The sequence below is a fragment of the Myxocyprinus asiaticus genome, chromosome 50 (assembly GCF_019703515.2).
Source record: "Myxocyprinus asiaticus isolate MX2 ecotype Aquarium Trade chromosome 50, UBuf_Myxa_2, whole genome shotgun sequence".
In the NCBI taxonomy this organism is placed as follows: domain Eukaryota; kingdom Metazoa; phylum Chordata; class Actinopteri; order Cypriniformes; family Catostomidae; genus Myxocyprinus; species Myxocyprinus asiaticus.
The window spans coordinates 21,971,118-21,994,516 of NC_059393.1; the positions used below are offsets into that span (position 1 = coordinate 21,971,118).

The 23,399-nt window shown below is 38.9% G+C and overlaps 1 protein-coding gene across 1 annotated transcript in view; it reads left to right on the plus strand.

The window, feature by feature from the left end:
* The first annotated feature begins 1,138 nt into the window (after positions 1 to 1,138).
* LOC127439058 (ranBP-type and C3HC4-type zinc finger-containing protein 1-like) overlaps positions 1,139 to 23,399 on the plus strand; it is a 38,076-nt gene continuing 15,815 nt past the window's right edge. The window contains exons 1-5 of the mRNA XM_051695088.1: positions 1,139 to 1,307; positions 2,535 to 2,591; positions 2,802 to 2,946; positions 3,042 to 3,138; positions 3,216 to 3,414. Of these exons, the coding sequence (XP_051551048.1) occupies positions 2,555 to 2,591; positions 2,802 to 2,946; positions 3,042 to 3,138; positions 3,216 to 3,414 (478 nt within the window). The 5' untranslated portion in view covers positions 1,139 to 1,307; positions 2,535 to 2,554. The remainder of the gene's footprint in view (positions 1,308 to 2,534; positions 2,592 to 2,801; positions 2,947 to 3,041; positions 3,139 to 3,215; positions 3,415 to 23,399) is intronic.

Genomic DNA, 23,399 nt, shown 5'->3' on the forward strand with positions numbered 1-23,399 from the left:
ACAGTAAATGAGCCACCATTCACTTCTGATATGTTTTGCATTCGTTTCTTATACGCAGATCCAATAATATCGCATAAACTACTCGTTCCATCGTCCAATGACAGGCCATCTTACATCCTCTTTGAGTGGCATGTGGGAGAGGGTATGTGTCTTATAACTGAGTCGAAATTTCATAGGTTGCTCTCACGAGTCAACAGTCCAATGGCATTTAACTCGATTCTCAATTGGTTAAAAAAAAGCAAAAGAAAAGGGAAAAAGAAAAGGAAAAGCAAAACGAAAAAGAAAAGTAATTGGCAAATGACTTAAGAAAAACAATTGCCAAATACCTTTTTAAAATGCAATTTAAAAGGTGCCTTTAAAGTGCATCCATTGGTAAGTGCACTGGCAAATGGATGAAGAAAAGCAATAGCCAAATGCAATTTAAAAATGTGCAATTTTTTTCCCCTTTTTCACCCAATTTGGAATGCCCAATTCCCAGTGTGCTTTTTTTTTTAAGTCCTTGTGGTTGTGTAGTGATTTGCCCCAATCTGGGTGGTGGAGGATGAATCCCAGTTGCCTCTGTGTCTGAGACTGTCAACCTGTGCATCTTATCATGTGGCTTGTTGAGCATGTTGCCATGGAGACACAGCATGTGTGGAGGCTTCACGCCATCCACTGTGGCATCCGTGCTCAATTTACCACGTGCCCCACTGAGAATGAACCACATTATGGTGACCAGGAGGAGGTTACCCCATGTGACTCTACCCTCCCTAGCAACTGGGCCGATTTGGTTGCTTAGGGGACCTGGCTGGAGTCACTCAGCACACACTGGGATTGGAACTAGCAAGCTAGTGAGCTCCATGGGTGGTAGCCAGTGTCTTTTACAACTGAGCTAACCAGGCCCCCCTAAAATGTGCATTTAACTTATTAATGTGCTGTTTTATTGCTAAATATTAGTACATTTTAATGCATGAATTAAATAAACACATTTAAATGTGTCTATTAATTTGTCCATTTTTAAATTGGTTTATTTATTCACATTTTTATTTTCAAATTAATCGATTGATCATTTATTCCTTCATTCTTTTGTAAATGGCACTTCTGGGTTTCCATACAAGTCAGCAGTCAATGGTTTCACGTGCAGCAAGTGTTTGGTGGAGAGTTGCGTAATCATTTCTCATCGGAGGCCCGTGGGATTGACTCGGGACTTCCTGAAACTGCGCTTCTTTCACTTTTAATTTATTTACAGTTACTTAAGTTATCATTTAATCAGCAATGAGAGAAAGAGACAGAAACAGAGAGTGTGTAATTAAATCTACTGTCCTATGGTAAGTTGAATTATTTCCATATATTCTCAGCTGTGACTTTCGCTGAACGTATTTCTGTTTGTTTAATCGTTCAAAGTAGTTTTTTTTAACCTATAGCGAATGCAAAATACACCTTTTAATACCTACAATGTTTGCAAAATGATTTGTATTTATGTTCACTGATTTATATACATAAGAACAAATTTATTTCTCTCGGAAAAACTACCTAAACATGATACACGTACTAAGATAAAGGTTAAGTAAACTGATTTTGACTGGATTGATTGATGTAACCTGAAAATGGTCATAATTATTTTTATCTTGGTATTTAAAAGTACTATGGTATCATTACCATCTGTACATTTGTGTAAGAGTATGAACTACTATTCAGAATTAAAGTTGCTCTAAAAGTAATTTCCCCCATTAAAACAGTTTTACTCCTAAAGAAATGAAACATATTGTAGTTTTGAAACATATGTATAAAATCTTGACCACTCGCATGAGATGAGGACTGTAGTCATATCAGTAACCTTATAAAAGCTGTTTTATTCTACAGGGGGCAGGGGCGCCCTCATGGGGGCTGCCATTTAAGAATCACATGACCAGCTGAATACTCCTCACTTAATCTCAGTAACCGTCTTGTTATTGGACACTTTCACTCTTGGATTAAATTAATCATGGCTGATTGTGAATAGTGAATTTTTACAATGGCATCTGTTTGTAGACACCAACAAAAAGTAACTGAGTACACATGTAATGCTATTTAACACACTCTCAAAAAATAGCTCAGTGGGTAGCACTGTCACCTCACAGCAAGAAGGTCCCTGGTTTGAGTCTCAGCTCACTCAGGGCCTTTCTGTGTGGAGTTTGCGTGCTCTCTCTGTGTTCACGTGGGTTTTGTCTGGGTGCTCTGGTTTCCCCCACAGTCCAAAAAACATGCAGGTTAAGTGAACTGGTGACTCTAAATTGCCCCTGAGTGTGAATGTGTTGCCCTGTGATGGACTGGCCATCTGTCCAGGGTGTTTCCCTGCCTTTGGCCCAAGACAGCTGGGATAGGCTCCAGCACTACCCACGACCCTATGTAGGACAAGCGGCAATATTTAATTTTGTTATGAAAGTGAAATGCATAAATCTTTTTTGAGTGCTTGTAAAAAAAATTCAAACACATCTGGATGGGTATATTATATTATATTATATTATAAACCATTTCATTAAAACATTTCTGCCTAAACCTGTGCATTCTTGTAGAAGTTTTCAGGATCAAAGCTATGGCTGAACTAGGTGCCTCTAGCAATATAACAGAAGGTGAGTGTTTATTAGTTGAGAGGAAACAATGACTATTTCCCTTTTTTAGCTTCAGAGTTTTTTGTTTTGATAAACCTGTCACTTTGTTTTTTTGCAGGAGTTGTTGTGAATGATTTCTGTTGTAAATAAACTATGCAATACAACTACATCACAAAAGACACATTCTCACATAGCAATATGTGCATTAACGTCACACATTTGTTGTCCCAGCGGAAGACGCTGCACGATTGCTGAGCGATGCCATCAACTCGAGAGATAAAGAGGAGGCAACCAAATGCCTGGACCAACTTTTTAATATGAAACTCCCTGTATGTGTTAAAATAAGTCCAGAAGCGTACTCGCAAGATGTCATCAGGTATGATGACAGACCGGTTCCGTGTGTCGAGAAACGCTTGTTGTTGAGGATCCATAACCTCATAAAGGTTTTACTTTAACTCTGATTAATTGCAGGTTGAGAGTAGGTGTGGCGGATGTCATGTCAGATGCCTACAGCCCAATAACAATAATGGTACCTGTTTACATGACAATATCAGAGCTGAAAGAAAAGGTAAATAGTGAGTTTTTCCCCCTGATACCCCTAATACAAATTCCTTTATTTATTGTAATTCATAATTTGTCTCTTAGATCAATCAGGACTATGGATTTCACCCGGCTGTTCAACGCTGGGTGATCGGGAAGCGTCTCGCCCAGGACAAAGAGACCCTGTTTCATTATGGGGTCAGAAACCATGATGACTCGGCCTTCTTGTTCATCCTTACGGCCCGGGCCACCCATCTGAGCCACAAGCAGGAAAGAAAAGAGAAACAGGATAAACGGATGGATGGTAACAAACCACTCTTTAATCTGTATAGATTTATTGAGTCATGGTTTCAAAACTAAGTGAGCTGCCTCACTGTCTGGTGTCTATGTTGGCAGCTACCTTCTAATGTAGCACCCTAAATGCTAAAAAAACACCCACATTTTGTACGCTCTACACTAGCGTGAAGTGCGTGGGAGATTCGACTTAAAATGGATTTGCAATAATTTGACATTAGCATGTTGCTAAGCTAACAATGCTATACTCTGAACTATTTTTATTAATACTTTTAGTTATTGAATCATAAGTATATTTATAATCGACATTTCCTTGAATTGTCTGCTATCTTGAATTACTTCATTTTACTCGTCGTAATGCATTCTGGGATTACTGTTTTTGTAAAGCATACTGTACATGTGACGCTACCAAACACCTAATTGTGATCAGACCAAACTTGTTTTTTGTATTAAAAAAGTAGCGCAATGAACGGATCAGAACGCTGGTGTCTCAAGACATATTTTTAAAAGTTGAGCCTTGATGCAGCGTCATCAAGATGCTGAAACAACAGTGAGATGCGACACAACAGTCAGAGATGCCCATCTAGTGTATGTTTACATAGAGAAACAAAAAACACTGCAGATGGATGCAAAAACATGTTTTTGTGTTTAAAAAGCTAGACGCTATGCAACAAATACAACACAATGTAGGTCTCTTGAGATGTCTTTTTAAATGTCAAAGACCTTTTTAACTTGACATGCTGTCAAAAAAATTTGACATTCCTGCACAAGACAATGAAAAAACAGCACAACGCGCCACGCAGACTGACGCAAAAAAGACGTCAGTCTAGCACGTTTGTGTACAATGAAAAACTATTTAAAAACAGCGCAGACTGATGCAAACATTTAAAAACAGTGCAGACTGATGCAAACATTTGAAAACAACACAGACTGATGCAAACATTTAAAAACAACACAGACTGATGCAAACATTTAAAAACAGCACAGACTGATGCAAACATTTGAAAACAACACAGACTGATGCAAACATTTGAAAACAACACAGACTGATGCAAACATTTGAAAACAACACAGACTGATGCAAACATTTGAAAACAGCACAGACTGATGCAAACATTTGAAAACAACACAGACTGATGCAAACATTTGAAAACAGCACAGACTGATGCAAACATTTAAAAACAACACAGACTGATGCAAACATTTGAAAACAACACAGACTGATGCAAACATTTAAAAACAGCACAGACTGATGCAAACATTTGAAAACAACACAGACTGATGCAAACATTTGAAAACAGCACAGACTGATGCAAACATTTAAAAACAGCACAGACTGATGCAAACATTTGAAAACAGCGCAGACTGATGCAAACATTTGAAAACAGTGCAGACTGATGCAAACATTTGAAAACAGCACAGACTGATGCAAACATTTAAAAACAGTGCAGACTGATGCAAACATTTGAAAACAGCACAGACTGATGCAAACATTTAAAAACAGTGCAGACTGATGCAAACATTTGAAAACAGTGCAGACTGATGCAAACATTTGAAAACAGTGCAGACTGATGCAAACATTTGAAAACAGCACAGACTGATGCAAACATTTGAAAACAACACAGACTGATGGAAACATTTGAAAACAGCACAGACTGATGCAAACATTTGAAAACAACACAGACTGATGGAAACATTTGAAAACAGTGCAGACTGATGCAAACATTTAAAAACAACACAGACTGATGCAAACATTTGAAAACAACACAGACTGATGCAAACATTTGAAAACAACACAGACTGATGGAAACATTTGAAAACAGCACAGACTGATGCAAACATTTAAAAACAACACAGACTGATGCAAACATTTGAAAACAACACAGACTGATGCAAACATTTGAAAACAACACAGACTGATGCAAACATTTGAAAACAACACAGACTGATGCAAACATTTGAAAACAGTGCAGACTGATGCAAACATTTGAAAACAACACAGACTGATGCAAACATTTGAAAACAACACAGACTGATGCAAACATTTAAAAACAGCACAGACTGATGCAAACATTTGAAAACAGCACAGACTGATGCAAACATTTGAAAACAACACAGACTGATGCAAACATTTAAAAACAGCACAGACTGATGCAAACATTTGAAAACAACACAGACTGATGCAAACATTTGAAAACAGCACAGACTGATGCAAACATTTAAAAACAGTGCAGACTGATGCAAACATTTGAAAACAGCACAGACTGATGCAAACATTTAAAAACAGTGCAGACTGATGCAAACATTTAAAAACAGCACAGACTGATGCAAACATTTGAAAACAGCGCAGACTGATGCAAACATTTGAAAACAGTGCAGACTGATGCAAACATTTGAAAACAGTGCAGACTGATGCAAACATTTGAAAACAGTGCAGACTGATGCAAACATTTGAAAACAGTGCAGACTGATGCAAACATTTGAAAACAGCACAGACTGATGCAAACATTTGAAAACAACACAGACTGATGGAAACATTTGAAAACAGCACAGACTGATGCAAACATTTGAAAACAACACAGACTGATGGAAACATTTGAAAACAGTGCAGACTGATGCAAACATTTAAAAACAACACAGACTGATGCAAACATTTGAAAACAACACAGACTGATGCAAACATTTGAAAACAACACAGACTGATGGAAACATTTGAAAACAGCACAGACTGATGCAAACATTTAAAAACAACACAGACTGATGCAAACATTTGAAAACAACACAGACTGATGCAAACATTTGAAAACAACACAGACTGATGCAAACATTTGAAAACAACACAGACTGATGCAAACATTTGAAAACAGTGCAGACTGATGCAAACATTTGAAAACAACACAGACTGATGCAAACATTTGAAAACAGTGCAGACTGATGCAAACATTTGAAAACAACACAGACTGATGCAAACATTTGAAAACAGTGCAGACTGATGCAAACATTTGAAAACAGTGCAGACTGATGCAAACATTTGAAAACAACACAGACTGATGGAAACATTTGAAAACAGTGCAGACTGATGCAAACATTTAAAAACAACACAGACTGATGCAAACATTTGAAAACAACACAGACTGATGCAAACATTTGAAAACAACACAGACTGATGCAAACATTTGAAAACAACACAGACTGATGCAAACATTTGAAAACAACACAGACTGATGGAAACATTTGAAAACAGCACAGACTGATGCAAAACAAACGAAAAACAGCACAGACTGATGCAAAACAAACGAAAAACAGCACAGACTGATGCAAACATTTGAAAACAACACAGACTGATGGAAACATTTGAAAACAGCGCAGACTGATGCAAACATTTGAAAACAACACAGACTGATGCAAAACAAACGAAAAACAGCGCGGACTGATGCAAACATTTGAAAACAGCGCAGACTGATGCAAACATTTGAAAACAGCGCAGACTGATGCAAACATTTGAAAACAGTGCAGACTGACGCAAACATTTAAAAACAGCGCAGACTGATGCAAAACAAACGAAAAACAGCGCGGACTGATGCAAAACAAACGAAAAACAGCGCGGACTGATGCAAACATTTGAAAACAACACAGACTGATGCAAACATTTGAAAACAACACAGACTGATGCAAACATTTGAAAACAACACAGACTGATGCAAACATTTGAAAACAACACAGACTGATGGAAACATTTGAAAACAGCACAGACTGATGCAAAACAAACGAAAAACAGCACAGACTGATGCAAAACAAACGAAAAACAGCACAGACTGATGCAAACATTTGAAAACAACACAGACTGATGGAAACATTTGAAAACAGCGCAGACTGATGCAAACATTTGAAAACAACACAGACTGATGCAAAACAAACGAAAAACAGCGCGGACTGATGCAAACATTTGAAAACAGCGCAGACTGACGCAAACATTTGAAAACAGCGCAGACTGACGCAAACATTTGAAAACAGCGCAGACTGACGCAAACATTTGAAAACAGTGCAGACTGACGCAAACATTTAAAAACAGCGCAGACTGACGCAAACATTTAAAAACAGCGCAGACTGACGCAAACATTTAAAAACAGCGCAGACTGACGCAAACATTTGAAAACAGCGCAGACTGGCGCAAACATTTGAAAACAGCGCAGACTGACGCAAACATTTGAAAACAGTGCAGACTGACGCAAACATTTAAAAACAGCGCAGACTGACGCAAACATTTGAAAACAGCGCAGACTGACGCAAACATTTAAAAACAGCGCAGACTGACGCAAACATTTAAAAACAGCGCAGACTGACGCAAACATTTGAAAACAGCGCAGACTGACGCAAACATTTGAAAACAGCGCAGACTGACGCAAACATTTGAAAACAGCGCAGACTGACGCAAACATTTGAAAACAGCGCAGACTGACGCAAACATTTGAAAACAGCGCAGACTGACGCAAACATTTGAAAACAGCGCAGACTGACGCAAACATTTAAAAACAGCGCAGACTGACGCAAACATTTGAAAACAGCGCAGACTGACGCAAACATTTGAAAACAGCGCAGACTGACGCAAACATTTGAAAACAGCGCAGACTGACGCAAACATTTGAAAACAGTGAAGACTGACGCAAACATTTAAAAACAACACAGACTGATGCAAAACAAACGAAAAACAGCTCGGACTGATGCAAAACAAACGAAAAACAGCACGGACTGATGCAAAACAAACGAAAAACAGCGCGGACTGATGCAAAACAAACGAAAAACAGCGCGGACTGATGCAAAACAAACGAAAAACAGCACAGACTGATGCAAAACAAACGAAAAACAGCACAGACTGATGCAAAACAAACGAAAAACAGCACAGACTGATGCAAACATTTGAAAACAACACAGACTGATGCAAACATTTGAAAACAGTGCAGACTGATGCAAACATTTGAAAACAGCGCAGACTGACGCAAACATTTAAAAACAGCGCAGACTGACGCAAACATTTGAAAACAGCGCAGACTGATGGAAAACAAACGAAAAACAGCACAGACTGATGCAAACATTTGAAAACAGCACAGACTGATGCAAAACAAACGAAAAACAGCACAGACTGATGCAAACATTTGAAAACAGTGCAGACTGATGCAAACATTTAAAAACAGTGCAGACTGACGCAAACATTTAAAAACAGCGCAGACTGACGCAAACATTTGAAAACAGCGCAGACTGATGGAAAACAAACGAAAAACAGCACAGACTGATGCAAAACAAACGAAAAACAGCACAGACTGATGCAAACATTTGAAAACAGTGCAGACTGATGCAAAACAAACGAAAAACAGCACAGACTGATGCAAAACAAACGAAAAACAGCACAGACTGATGCAAACATTTGAAAACAGTGCAGACTGATGCAAAACAAACGAAAAACAGCGCAGACTGATGGAAAACAAACGAAAAACAGCACAGACTGATGCAAAACAAACGAAAAACAGCACAGACTGATGCAAACATTTGAAAACAGTGCAGACTGATGCAAAACAAACGAAAAACAGCACAGACTGATGCAAAACAAACGAAAAACAGCACAGACTGATGCAAACATTTGAAAACAGTGCAGACTGATGCAAACATTTGAAAACAACACAGACTGATGCAAAACAAACGAAAAACAGCTCGGACTGATGCAAAACAAACGAAAAACAGCGCAGACTGATGGAAAACAAACGAAAAACAGCACAGACTGATGCAAAACAAACGAAAAACAGCACAGACTGATGCAAACATTTGAAAACAGTGCAGACTGATGGAAAACAAACGAAAAACAGCACAGACTGATGCAAAACAAACGAAAAACAGCACAGACTGATGCAAAACAAACGAAAAACAGCACAGACTGATGCAAACATTTGAAAACAGTGCAGACTGATGCAAAACAAACGAAAAACAGCGCAGACTGATGGAAAACAAACGAAAAACAGCACAGACTGATGCAAAACAAACGAAAAACAGCACAGACTGATGCAAACATTTGAAAACAGTGCAGACTGATGCAAAACAAACGAAAAACAGCACAGACTGATGCAAAACAAACGAAAAACAGCACAGACTGATGCAAACATTTGAAAACAGTGCAGACTGATGGAAAACAAACGAAAAACAGCACAGACTGATGCAAAACAAACGAAAAACAGCACAGACTGATGCAAACATTTGAAAACAGTGCAGACTGATGCAAAACAAACGAAAAACAGCACAGACTGATGCAAAACAAACGAAAAACAGCACAGACTGATGCAAACATTTGAAAACAGTGCAGACTGACGCAAACATTTGAAAACAGCGCAGACTGATGCAAACATTTGAAAACAGCGCAGACTGACGCAAACATTTGAAAACAGTGCAGACTGACGCAAACATTTGAAAACAGCACAGACTGATGCAAACATTTGAAAACAGCGCAGACTGATGGAAAACAAACGAAAAACAGCACAGACTGATGCAAACATTTGAAAACAGTGCAGACTGACGCAAACATTTGAAAACAGCGCAGACTGATGGAAAACAAACGAAAAACAGCACAGACTGATGCAAACATTTGAAAACAGTGCAGACTGACGCAAACATTTGAAAACAGCGCAGACTGATGCAAACATTTGAAAACAGCGCAGACTGACGCAAACATTTGAAAACAGTGCAGACTGACGCAAACATTTGAAAACAGTGCAGACTGATGCAAACATTTGAAAACAGCGCAGACTGACGCAAACATTTGAAAACAGTGCAGACTGATGCAAACATTTGAAAACAGTGCAGACTGATGGAAACATTTAAAAACAACACAGACTGATGCAAACATTTGAAAACAGCACAGACTGACGCAAACATTTAAAAACAGCGCAGACTGACGCAAACATTTAAAAACAGCGCAGACTGACGCAAACATTTAAAAACAGTGCAGACTGACGCAAACATTTGAAAACAGCGCAGACTGACGCAAACATTTAAAAACAACACAGACTGATGCAAACATTTGAAAACAGCACAGACTGATGCAAACATTTGAAAACAGCACAGACTGACGCAAACATTTAAAAACAGCGCAGACTGATGCAAACATTTGAAAACAGCGCAGACTGATGGAAAACAAACGAAAAACAGCACAGACTGATGCAAACATTTGAAAACAGTGCAGACTGATGGAAAACAAACGAAAAACAGCACAGACTGATGCAAACATTTGAAAACAGTGCAGACTGATGCAAACATTTGAAAACAGCGCAGACTGATGCAAACATTTGAAAACAGTGCAGACTGATGCAAACATTTGAAAACAGTGCAGACTGATGCAAACATTTGAAAACAGTGCAGACTGATGCAAACATTTGAAAACAGTGCAGACTGATGCAAACATTTGAAAACAGCACAGACTGATGCAAACATTTGAAAACAACACAGACTGATGGAAACATTTGAAAACAGCACAGACTGATGCAAACATTTGAAAACAACACAGACTGATGGAAACATTTGAAAACAGTGCAGACTGATGCAAACATTTAAAAACAACACAGACTGATGCAAACATTTGAAAACAACACAGACTGATGCAAACATTTGAAAACAACACAGACTGATGGAAACATTTGAAAACAGCACAGACTGATGCAAACATTTAAAAACAACACAGACTGATGCAAACATTTGAAAACAACACAGACTGATGCAAACATTTGAAAACAACACAGACTGATGCAAACATTTGAAAACAACACAGACTGATGCAAACATTTGAAAACAGTGCAGACTGATGCAAACATTTGAAAACAACACAGACTGATGCAAACATTTGAAAACAGTGCAGACTGATGCAAACATTTGAAAACAACACAGACTGATGCAAACATTTGAAAACAGTGCAGACTGATGCAAACATTTGAAAACAGTGCAGACTGATGCAAACATTTGAAAACAACACAGACTGATGGAAACATTTGAAAACAGTGCAGACTGATGCAAACATTTAAAAACAACACAGACTGATGCAAACATTTGAAAACAACACAGACTGATGCAAACATTTGAAAACAACACAGACTGATGCAAACATTTGAAAACAACACAGACTGATGCAAACATTTGAAAACAACACAGACTGATGGAAACATTTGAAAACAGCACAGACTGATGCAAAACAAACGAAAAACAGCACAGACTGATGCAAAACAAACGAAAAACAGCACAGACTGATGCAAACATTTGAAAACAACACAGACTGATGGAAACATTTGAAAACAGCGCAGACTGATGCAAACATTTGAAAACAACACAGACTGATGCAAAACAAACGAAAAACAGCGCGGACTGATGCAAACATTTGAAAACAGCGCAGACTGATGCAAACATTTGAAAACAGCGCAGACTGATGCAAACATTTGAAAACAGTGCAGACTGACGCAAACATTTAAAAACAGCGCAGACTGATGCAAAACAAACGAAAAACAGCGCGGACTGATGCAAAACAAACGAAAAACAGCGCGGACTGATGCAAACATTTGAAAACAGCGCAGACTGACGCAAACATTTGAAAACAGCGCAGACTGACGCAAACATTTGAAAACAGCGCAGACTGACGCAAACATTTGAAAACAGCGCAGACTGACGCAAACATTTGAAAACAGCGCAGACTGACGCAAACATTTGAAAACAGTGCAGACTGACGCAAACATTTAAAAACAGCGCAGACTGACGCAAACATTTAAAAACAGCGCAGACTGACGCAAACATTTAAAAACAGCGCAGACTGACGCAAACATTTGAAAACAGCGCAGACTGACGCAAACATTTGAAAACAGCGCAGACTGACGCAAACATTTGAAAACAGTGCAGACTGACGCAAACATTTAAAAACAGCGCAGACTGACGCAAACATTTGAAAACAGCGCAGACTGACGCAAACATTTAAAAACAGCGCAGACTGACGCAAACATTTAAAAACAGCGCAGACTGACGCAAACATTTGAAAACAGCGCAGACTGACGCAAACATTTGAAAACAGCGCAGACTGACGCAAACATTTGAAAACAGCGCAGACTGACGCAAACATTTGAAAACAGCGCAGACTGACGCAAACATTTGAAAACAGCGCAGACTGACGCAAACATTTGAAAACAGCGCAGACTGACGCAAACATTTGAAAACAGCGCAGACTGACGCAAACATTTAAAAACAGCGCAGACTGACGCAAACATTTGAAAACAGCGCAGACTGACGCAAACATTTAAAAACAGCGCAGACTGACGCAAACATTTGAAAACAGCGCAGACTGACGCAAACATTTGAAAACAGTGAAGACTGACGCAAACATTTAAAAACAACACAGACTGATGCAAAACAAACGAAAAACAGCTCGGACTGATGCAAAACAAACGAAAAACAGCACGGACTGATGCAAAACAAACGAAAAACAGCGCGGACTGATGCAAAACAAACGAAAAACAGCGCGGACTGATGCAAAACAAACGAAAAACAGCACAGACTGATGCAAAACAAACGAAAAACAGCACAGACTGATGCAAAACAAACGAAAAACAGCACAGACTGATGCAAACATTTGAAAACAACACAGACTGATGCAAACATTTGAAAACAGTGCAGACTGATGCAAACATTTGAAAACAGCGCAGACTGACGCAAACATTTAAAAACAGCGCAGACTGACGCAAACATTTGAAAACAGCGCAGACTGATGGAAAACAAACGAAAAACAGCACAGACTGATGCAAACATTTGAAAACAGCACAGACTGATGCAAAACAAACGAAAAACAGCACAGACTGATGCAAACATTTGAAAACAGTGCAGACTGATGCAAACATTTAAAAACAGTGCAGACTGACGCAAACATTTAAAAACAGCGCAGACTGACGCAAACATTTGAAAACAGCGCAGACTGATGGAAAACAAACGAAAAACAGCACAGACTGATGCAAAACAAACGAAAAACAGCACAGACTGATGCAAACATTTGAAAACAGTGCAGACTGATGCAAAACAAACGAAAAACAGCACAGACTGATGCAAAACAAACGAAAAACAGCACAGACTGATGCAAACATTTGAAAACAGTGCAGACTGATGCAAAACAAACGAAAAACAGCGCAGACTGATGGAAAACAAACGAAAAACAGCACAGACTGATGCAAAACAAACGAAAAACAGCACAGACTGATGCAAACATTTGAAAACAGTGCAGACTGATGCAAAACAAACGAAAAACAGCACAGACTGATGCAAAACAAACGAAAAACAGCACAGACTGATGCAAACATTTGAAAACAGTGCAGACTGATGCAAACATTTGAAAACAACACAGACTGATGCAAAACAAACGAAAAACAGCTCGGACTGATGCAAAACAAACGAAAAACAGCGCAGACTGATGGAAAACAAACGAAAAACAGCACAGACTGATGCAAAACAAACGAAAAACAGCACAGACTGATGCAAACATTTGAAAACAGTGCAGACTGATGGAAAACAAACGAAAAACAGCACAGACTGATGCAAAACAAACGAAAAACAGCACAGACTGATGCAAAACAAACGAAAAACAGCACAGACTGATGCAAACATTTGAAAACAGTGCAGACTGATGCAAAACAAACGAAAAACAGCGCAGACTGATGGAAAACAAACGAAAAACAGCACAGACTGATGCAAAACAAACGAAAAACAGCACAGACTGATGCAAACATTTGAAAACAGTGCAGACTGATGCAAAACAAACGAAAAACAGCACAGACTGATGCAAAACAAACGAAAAACAGCACAGACTGATGCAAACATTTGAAAACAGTGCAGACTGATGCAAACATTTGAAAACAACACAGACTGATGCAAAACAAACGAAAAACAGCTCGGACTGATGCAAAACAAACGAAAAACAGCGCAGACTGATGGAAAACAAACGAAAAACAGCACAGACTGATGCAAAACAAACGAAAAACAGCACAGACTGATGCAAACATTTGAAAACAGTGCAGACTGATGGAAAACAAACGAAAAACAGCACAGACTGATGCAAAACAAACGAAAAACAGCACAGACTGATGCAAACATTTGAAAACAGTGCAGACTGATGCAAAACAAACGAAAAACAGCACAGACTGATGCAAAACAAACGAAAAACAGCACAGACTGATGCAAACATTTGAAAACAGTGCAGACTGACGCAAACATTTGAAAACAGCGCAGACTGATGCAAACATTTGAAAACAGCGCAGACTGACGCAAACATTTGAAAACAGTGCAGACTGACGCAAACATTTGAAAACAGCACAGACTGATGCAAACATTTGAAAACAGCGCAGACTGATGGAAAACAAACGAAAAACAGCACAGACTGATGCAAACATTTGAAAACAGTGCAGACTGACGCAAACATTTGAAAACAGCGCAGACTGATGGAAAACAAACGAAAAACAGCACAGACTGATGCAAACATTTGAAAACAGTGCAGACTGACGCAAACATTTGAAAACAGCGCAGACTGATGCAAACATTTGAAAACAGCGCAGACTGACGCAAACATTTGAAAACAGTGCAGACTGACGCAAACATTTGAAAACAGTGCAGACTGATGCAAACATTTGAAAACAGCGCAGACTGACGCAAACATTTGAAAACAGTGCAGACTGATGCAAACATTTGAAAACAGTGCAGACTGATGGAAACATTTAAAAACAACACAGACTGATGCAAACATTTGAAAACAGCACAGACTGACGCAAACATTTAAAAACAGCGCAGACTGACGCAAACATTTAAAAACAGCGCAGACTGACGCAAACATTTAAAAACAGTGCAGACTGACGCAAACATTTGAAAACAGCGCAGACTGACGCAAACATTTAAAAACAACACAGACTGATGCAAACATTTGAAAACAGCACAGACTGATGCAAACATTTGAAAACAGCACAGACTGACGCAAACATTTAAAAACAGCGCAGACTGATGCAAACATTTGAAAACAGCGCAGACTGATGGAAAACAAACGAAAAACAGCACAGACTGATGCAAACATTTGAAAACAGTGCAGACTGATGGAAAACAAACGAAAAACAGCACAGACTGATGCAAACATTTGAAAACAGTGCAGACTGATGCAAACATTTGAAAACAGTGCAGACTGATGCAAACATTTAAAAACAGTGCAGACTGATGCAAACATTTAAAAACAGCACAGACTGATGCAAACATTTGAAAACAACACAGACTGATGCAAACATTTGAAAACAGCGCAGACTGATGCAAACATTTGAAAACAGTGCAGACTGATGCAAACATTTGAAAACAGTGCAGACTGATGCAAACATTTGAAAACAGTGCAGACTGATGCAAACATTTGAAAACAGCACAGACTGATGCAAACATTTGAAAACAACACAGACTGATGGAAACATTTGAAAACAGCACAGACTGATGCAAACATTTGAAAACAACACAGACTGATGGAAACATTTGAAAACAGTGCAGACTGATGCAAACATTTAAAAACAACACAGACTGATGCAAACATTTGAAAACAACACAGACTGATGCAAACATTTGAAAACAACACAGACTGATGGAAACATTTGAAAACAGCACAGACTGATGCAAACATTTAAAAACAACACAGACTGATGCAAACATTTGAAAACAACACAGACTGATGCAAACATTTGAAAACAACACAGACTGATGCAAACATTTGAAAACAACACAGACTGATGCAAACATTTGAAAACAGTGCAGACTGATGCAAACATTTGAAAACAACACAGACTGATGCAAACATTTGAAAACAACACAGACTGATGCAAACATTTAAAAACAGCACAGACTGATGCAAACATTTGAAAACAACACAGACTGATGCAAACATTTGAAAACAGCACAGACTGATGCAAACATTTGAAAACAACACAGACTGATGCAAACATTTAAAAACAGCACAGACTGATGCAAACATTTGAAAACAACACAGACTGATGCAAACATTTGAAAACAGCACAGACTGATGCAAACATTTAAAAACAGTGCAGACTGATGCAAACATTTGAAAACAGCGCAGACTGATGCAAACATTTGAAAACAGCACAGACTGATGCAAACATTTAAAAACAGTGCAGACTGATGCAAACATTTAAAAACAGCACAGACTGATGCAAACATTTGAAAACAACACAGACTGATGCAAACATTTGAAAACAGCGCAGACTGATGCAAACATTTGAAAACAGTGCAGACTGATGCAAACATTTGAAAACAGTGCAGACTGATGCAAACATTTGAAAACAGTGCAGACTGATGCAAACATTTGAAAACAGCACAGACTGATGCAAACATTTGAAAACAACACAGACTGATGGAAACATTTGAAAACAGCACAGACTGATGCAAACATTTGAAAACAACACAGACTGATGGAAACATTTGAAAACAGTGCAGACTGATGCAAACATTTAAAAACAACACAGACTGATGCAAACATTTGAAAACAACACAGACTGATGCAAACATTTGAAAACAACACAGACTGATGGAAACATTTGAAAACAGCACAGACTGATGCAAACATTTAAAAACAACACAGACTGATGCAAACATTTGAAAACAACACAGACTGATGCAAACATTTGAAAACAACACAGACTGATGCAAACATTTGAAAACAACACAGACTGATGCAAACATTTGAAAACAGTGCAGACTGATGCAAACATTTGAAAACAACACAGACTGATGCAAACATTTGAAAACAGTGCAGACTGATGCAAACATTTGAAAACAACACAGACTGATGCAAACATTTGAAAACAGTGCAGACTGATGCAAACATTTGAAAACAACACAGACTGATGCAAACATTTGAAAACAGTGCAGACTGATGCAAACATTTGAAAACAGTGCAGACTGATGCAAACATTTGAAAACAACACAGACTGATGGAAACATTTGAAAACAGTGCAGACTGATGCAAACATTTAAAAACAACACAGACTGATGCAAACATTTGAAAACAACACAGACTGATGCAAACATTTGAAAACAACACAGACTGATGCAAACATTTGAAAACAACACAGACTGATGCAAACATTTGAAAACAACACAGACTGATGGAAACATTTGAAAACAGCACAGACTGATGCAAAACAAACGAAAAACAGCACAGACTGATGCAAAACAAACGAAAAACAGCACAGACTGATGCAAACATTTGAAAACAACACAGACTGATGGAAACATTTGAAAACAGCGCAGACTGATGCAAACATTTGAAAACAACACAGACTGATGCAAAACAAACGAAAAACAGCGCGGACTGATGCAAACATTTGAAAACAGCGCAGACTGATGCAAACATTTGAAAACAGCGCAGACTGATGCAAACATTTGAAAACAGTGCAGACTGACGCAAACATTTAAAAACAGCGCAGACTGATGCAAAACAAACGAAAAACAGCGCGGACTGATGCAAAACAAACGAAAAACAGCGCGGACTGATGCAAACATTTGAAAACAGCGCAGACTGACGCAAACATTTGAAAACAGCGCAGACTGACGCAAACATTTGAAAACAGCGCAGACTGACGCAAACATTTGAAAACAGCGCAGACTGACGCAAACATTTGAAAACAGCGCAGACTGACGCAAACATTTGAAAACAGCGCAGACTGACGCAAACATTTGAAAACAGCGCAGACTGACGCAAACATTTAAAAACAGCGCAGACTGACGCAAACATTTGAAAACAGCGCAGACTGACGCAAACATTTGAAAACAGCGCAGACTGACGCAAACATTTAAAAACAGCGCAGACTGACGCAAACATTTGAAAACAGCGCAGACTGACGCAAACATTTAAAAACAGCGCAGACTGACGCAAACATTTAAAAACAGCGCAGACTGACGCAAACATTTGAAAACAGCGCAGACTGACGCAAACATTTGAAAACAGCGCAGACTGACGCAAACATTTGAAAACAGCGCAGACTGACGCAAACATTTGAAAACAGCGCAGACTGACGCAAACATTTGAAAACAGCGCAGACTGACGCAAACATTTGAAAACAGCGCAGACTGACGCAAACATTTAAAAACAGCGCAGACTGACGCAAACATTTGAAAACAGCGCAGACTGACGCAAACATTTAAAAACAGCGCAGACTGACGCAAACATTTGAAAACAGTGCAGACTGACGCAAACATTTGAAAACAGTGAAGACTGACGCAAACATTTAAAAACAACACAGACTGATGCAAAACAAACGAAAAACAGCTCGGACTGATGCAAAACAAACGAAAAACAGCACGGACTGATGCAAAACAAACGAAAAACAGCGCGGACTGATGCAAAACAAACGAAAAACAGCGCGGACTGATGCAAAACAAACGAAAAACAGCACAGACTGATGCAAAACAAACGAAAAACAGCACAGACTGATGCAAAACAAACGAAAAACAGCACAGACTGATGCAAACATTTGAAAACAACACAGACTGATGCAAACATTTGAAAACAGTGCAGACTGATGCAAACATTTGAAAACAGCGCAGACTGACGCAAACATTTAAAAACAGCGCAGACTGACGCAAACATTTGAAAACAGCGCAGACTGATGGAAAACAAACGAAAAACAGCACAGACTGATGCAAACATTTGAAAACAGCACAGACTGATGCAAAACAAACGAAAAACAGCACAGACTGATGCAAACATTTGAAAACAGTGCAGACTGATGCAAACATTTAAAAACAGTGCAGACTGACGCAAACATTTAAAAACAGCGCAGACTGACGCAAACATTTGAAAACAGCGCAGACTGATGGAAAACAAACGAAAAACAGCACAGACTGATGCAAAACAAACGAAAAACAGCACAGACTGATGCAAACATTTGAAAACAGTGCAGACTGATGCAAAACAAACGAAAAACAGCACAGACTGATGCAAAACAAACGAAAAACAGCACAGACTGATGCAAACATTTGAAAACAGCGCAGACTGATGGAAAACAAACGAAAAACAGCACAGACTGATGCAAAACAAACGAAAAACAGCACAGACTGATGCAAACATTTGAAAACAGTGCAGACTGATGCAAAACAAACGAAAAACAGCGCAGACTGATGGAAAACAAACGAAAAACAGCACAGACTGATGCAAAACAAACGAAAAACAGCACAGACTGATGCAAACATTTGAAAACAGTGCAGACTGATGCAAAACAAACGAAAAACAGCACAGACTGATGCAAAACAAACGAAAAACAGCACAGACTGATGCAAACATTTGAAAACAGTGCAGACTGATGCAAACATTTGAAAACAACACAGACTGATGCAAAACAAACGAAAAACAGCTCGGACTGATGCAAAACAAACGAAAAACAGCGCAGACTGATGGAAAACAAACGAAAAACAGCACAGACTGATGCAAAACAAACGAAAAACAGCACAGACTGATGCAAACATTTGAAAACAGTGCAGACTGATGGAAAACAAACGAAAAACAGCACAGACTGATGCAAAACAAACGAAAAACAGCACAGACTGATGCAAACATTTGAAAACAGTGCAGACTGATGCAAAACAAACGAAAAACAGCGCAGACTGATGCAAAACAAACGAAAAACAGCACAGACTGATGCAAACATTTGAAAACAGTGCAGACTGACGCAAACATTTGAAAACAGCGCAGACTGATGCAAACATTTGAAAACAGCGCAGACTGACGCAAACATTTGAAAACAGTGCAGACTGACGCAAACATTTGAAAACAGCGCAGACTGACGCAAACATTTGAAAACAGCGCAGACTGATGGAAAACAAACGAAAAACAGCACAGACTGATGCAAACATTTGAAAACAGTGCAGACTGACGCAAACATTTGAAAACAGCGCAGACTGATGCAAACATTTGAAAACAGCGCAGACTGATGCAAACATTTGAAAACAGCGCAGACTGACGCAAACATTTGAAAACAGTGCAGACTGACGCAAACATTTGAAAACAGTGCAGACTGATGCAAACATTTGAAAACAGCGCAGACTGACGCAAACATTTGAAAACAGTGCAGACTGATGCAAACATTTGAAAACAGTGCAGACTGATGGAAACATTTAAAAACAACACAGACTGATGCAAACATTTGAAAACAGCACAGACTGACGCAAACATTTAAAAACAGCGCAGACTGACGCAAACATTTAAAAACAGCGCAGACTGACGCAAACATTTAAAAACAGTGCAGACTGACGCAAACATTTGAAAACAGCGCAGACTGACGCAAACATTTAAAAACAACACAGACTGATGCAAACATTTGAAAACAGCACAGACTGATGCAAACATTTGAAAACAGCACAGACTGACGCAAACATTTAAAAACAGCGCAGACTGATGCAAACATTTGAAAACAGCGCAGACTGATGGAAAACAAACGAAAAACAGCACAGACTGATGCAAACATTTGAAAACAGTGCAGACTGATGGAAAACAAACGAAAAACAGCACAGACTGATGCAAACATTTGAAAACAGTGCAGACTGATGCAAACATTTGAAAACAGTGCAGACTGATGCAAACATTTAAAAACAGCGCAGACTGATGGAAAACAAACGAAAAACAGTGCAGACTGATGCAAACATTTGAAAACAGCGCAGACTGATGGAAAACAAACGAAAAACAGCACAGACTGATGCAAACATTTGAAAACAGTGCAGACTGACGCAAACATTTAAAAACAGTGCAGACTGATGCAAACATTTAAAAACAGCGCAGACTGATGGAAAACAAACGAAAAACAGCACAGACTGATGCAAACATTTGAAAACAGTGCAGACTGACGCAAACATTTAAAAACAGCGCAGACTGATGGAAAACAAACGAAAAACAGCACAGACTGATGCAAACATTTGAAAACAGTGCAGACTGACGCAAACATTTAAAAACAGTGCAGACTGATGCAAACATTTAAAAACAGCGCAGACTGATGGAAAACAAACGAAAAACAGCACAGACTGATGCAAACATTTGAAAACAGTGCAGACTGACGCAAACATTTAAAAACAGCGCAGACTGATGCAAACATTTGAAAACAGTGCAGACTGATGGAAAACAAACGAAAAAGAGCACAGACTGATGGAAAACAAACGAAAAACAGCGCAGACTGATGCAAACATTTGAAAACAGTGCAGACTGATGGAAAACAAACGAAAAAGAGCACAGACTGATGCAAAACAAACGAAAAACAGCACAGACTGATGCAAACATTTGAAAACAGTGCAGACTGACGCAAACATTTAAAAACAGCGCAGACTGATGCAAACATTTAAAAACAGCGCAGACTGATGGAAAACAAACGAAAAACAGTGCAGACTGATGCAAACATTTGAAAACAGTGCAGACTGACGCAAACATTTAAAAACAGCGCAGACTGACGCAAACATTTAAAAACAGCGCAGACTGACGCAAAACAAACGAAAAACAGCGCAGACTGATGCAAAACAAACGAAAAACAGCACAGACTGACGCAAACATTTGAAAACAGCGCAGACTGACGCAAACATTTAAAAACAGCGCAGACTGACGCAAACATTTGAAAACAGCGCAGACTGACGCAAACATTTAAAAACAGCGCAGACTGACGCAAACATTTAAAAACAGTGCAGACTGACGCAAACATTTAAAAACAGCGCAGACTAACGCAAAACAAACGAAAAACAGCGCAGACTGATGCAAAACAAACGAAAAACAGCACAGACTGAGGCAAAACAAACGAAAAACAGCACAGACTGATGCAAACATTTGAAAACAGTGCAGACTGATGCAAACATTTGAAAACAGCGCAGACTGATGCAAACATTTGAAAACAGCGCAGACTGATGCAAACATTTGAAAACAGCGCAGACTGATGCAAACATTTGAAAACAGCGCAGACTGATGCAAACATTTGAAAACAGCGCAGACTGATGCAAACATTTGAAAACAGCGCAGACTGATGCAAACATTTGAAAACAGTGCAGACTGATGCAAACATTTGAAAACAGCGCAGACTGATGCAAACATTTGAAAACAGCACAGACTGATGCAAACATTTGAAAACAGCGCAGACTGATGCAAACATTTGAAAACAGTGCAGACTGATGCAAACATTTGAAAACAGCGCAGACTGATGCAAACATTTGAAAACAACACAGACTGATGCAAACATTTGAAAACAACACAGACTGATGCAAACATTTGAAAACAGCGCAGACTGATGCAAACATTTAAAAACAGTGCAGACTGATGCAAACATTTGAAAACAACACAGACTGATGCAAAACAAACGAAAAACAGCTCGGACTGATGCAAAACAAACGAAAAACAGCACAGACTGATGCAAAACAAACGAAAAACAGCACAGACTGATGCAAACATTTGAAAACAACACAGACTGATGCAAACATTTGAAAACAACACAGACTGATGCAAACATTTGAAAACAGCGCAGACTGATGCAAACATTTAAAAACAGCACAGACTGATGCAAAACAAACAAAAAACAGCTCGGACTGATGCAAAACAAACGAAAAACAGCACGGACTGATGCAAAACAAACGAAAAACAGCACGGACTGATGCAAAACAAACGAAAAACAGCACGGACTGATGCAAAACAAACGAAAAACAGCACGGACTGATGCAAAACAAACGAAAAACAGCACGGACTGATGCAAAACAAACGAAAAACAGCACGGACTGATGCAAAACAAACGAAAAACAGCACGGACTGATGCAAAACAAACGAAAAACAGCACGGACTGATGCAAAACAAACGAAAAACAGCACAGACTGATGCAAACATTTGAAAACAACACAGACTGATGCAAACATTTGAAAACAGCGCAGACTGACGCAAACATTTAA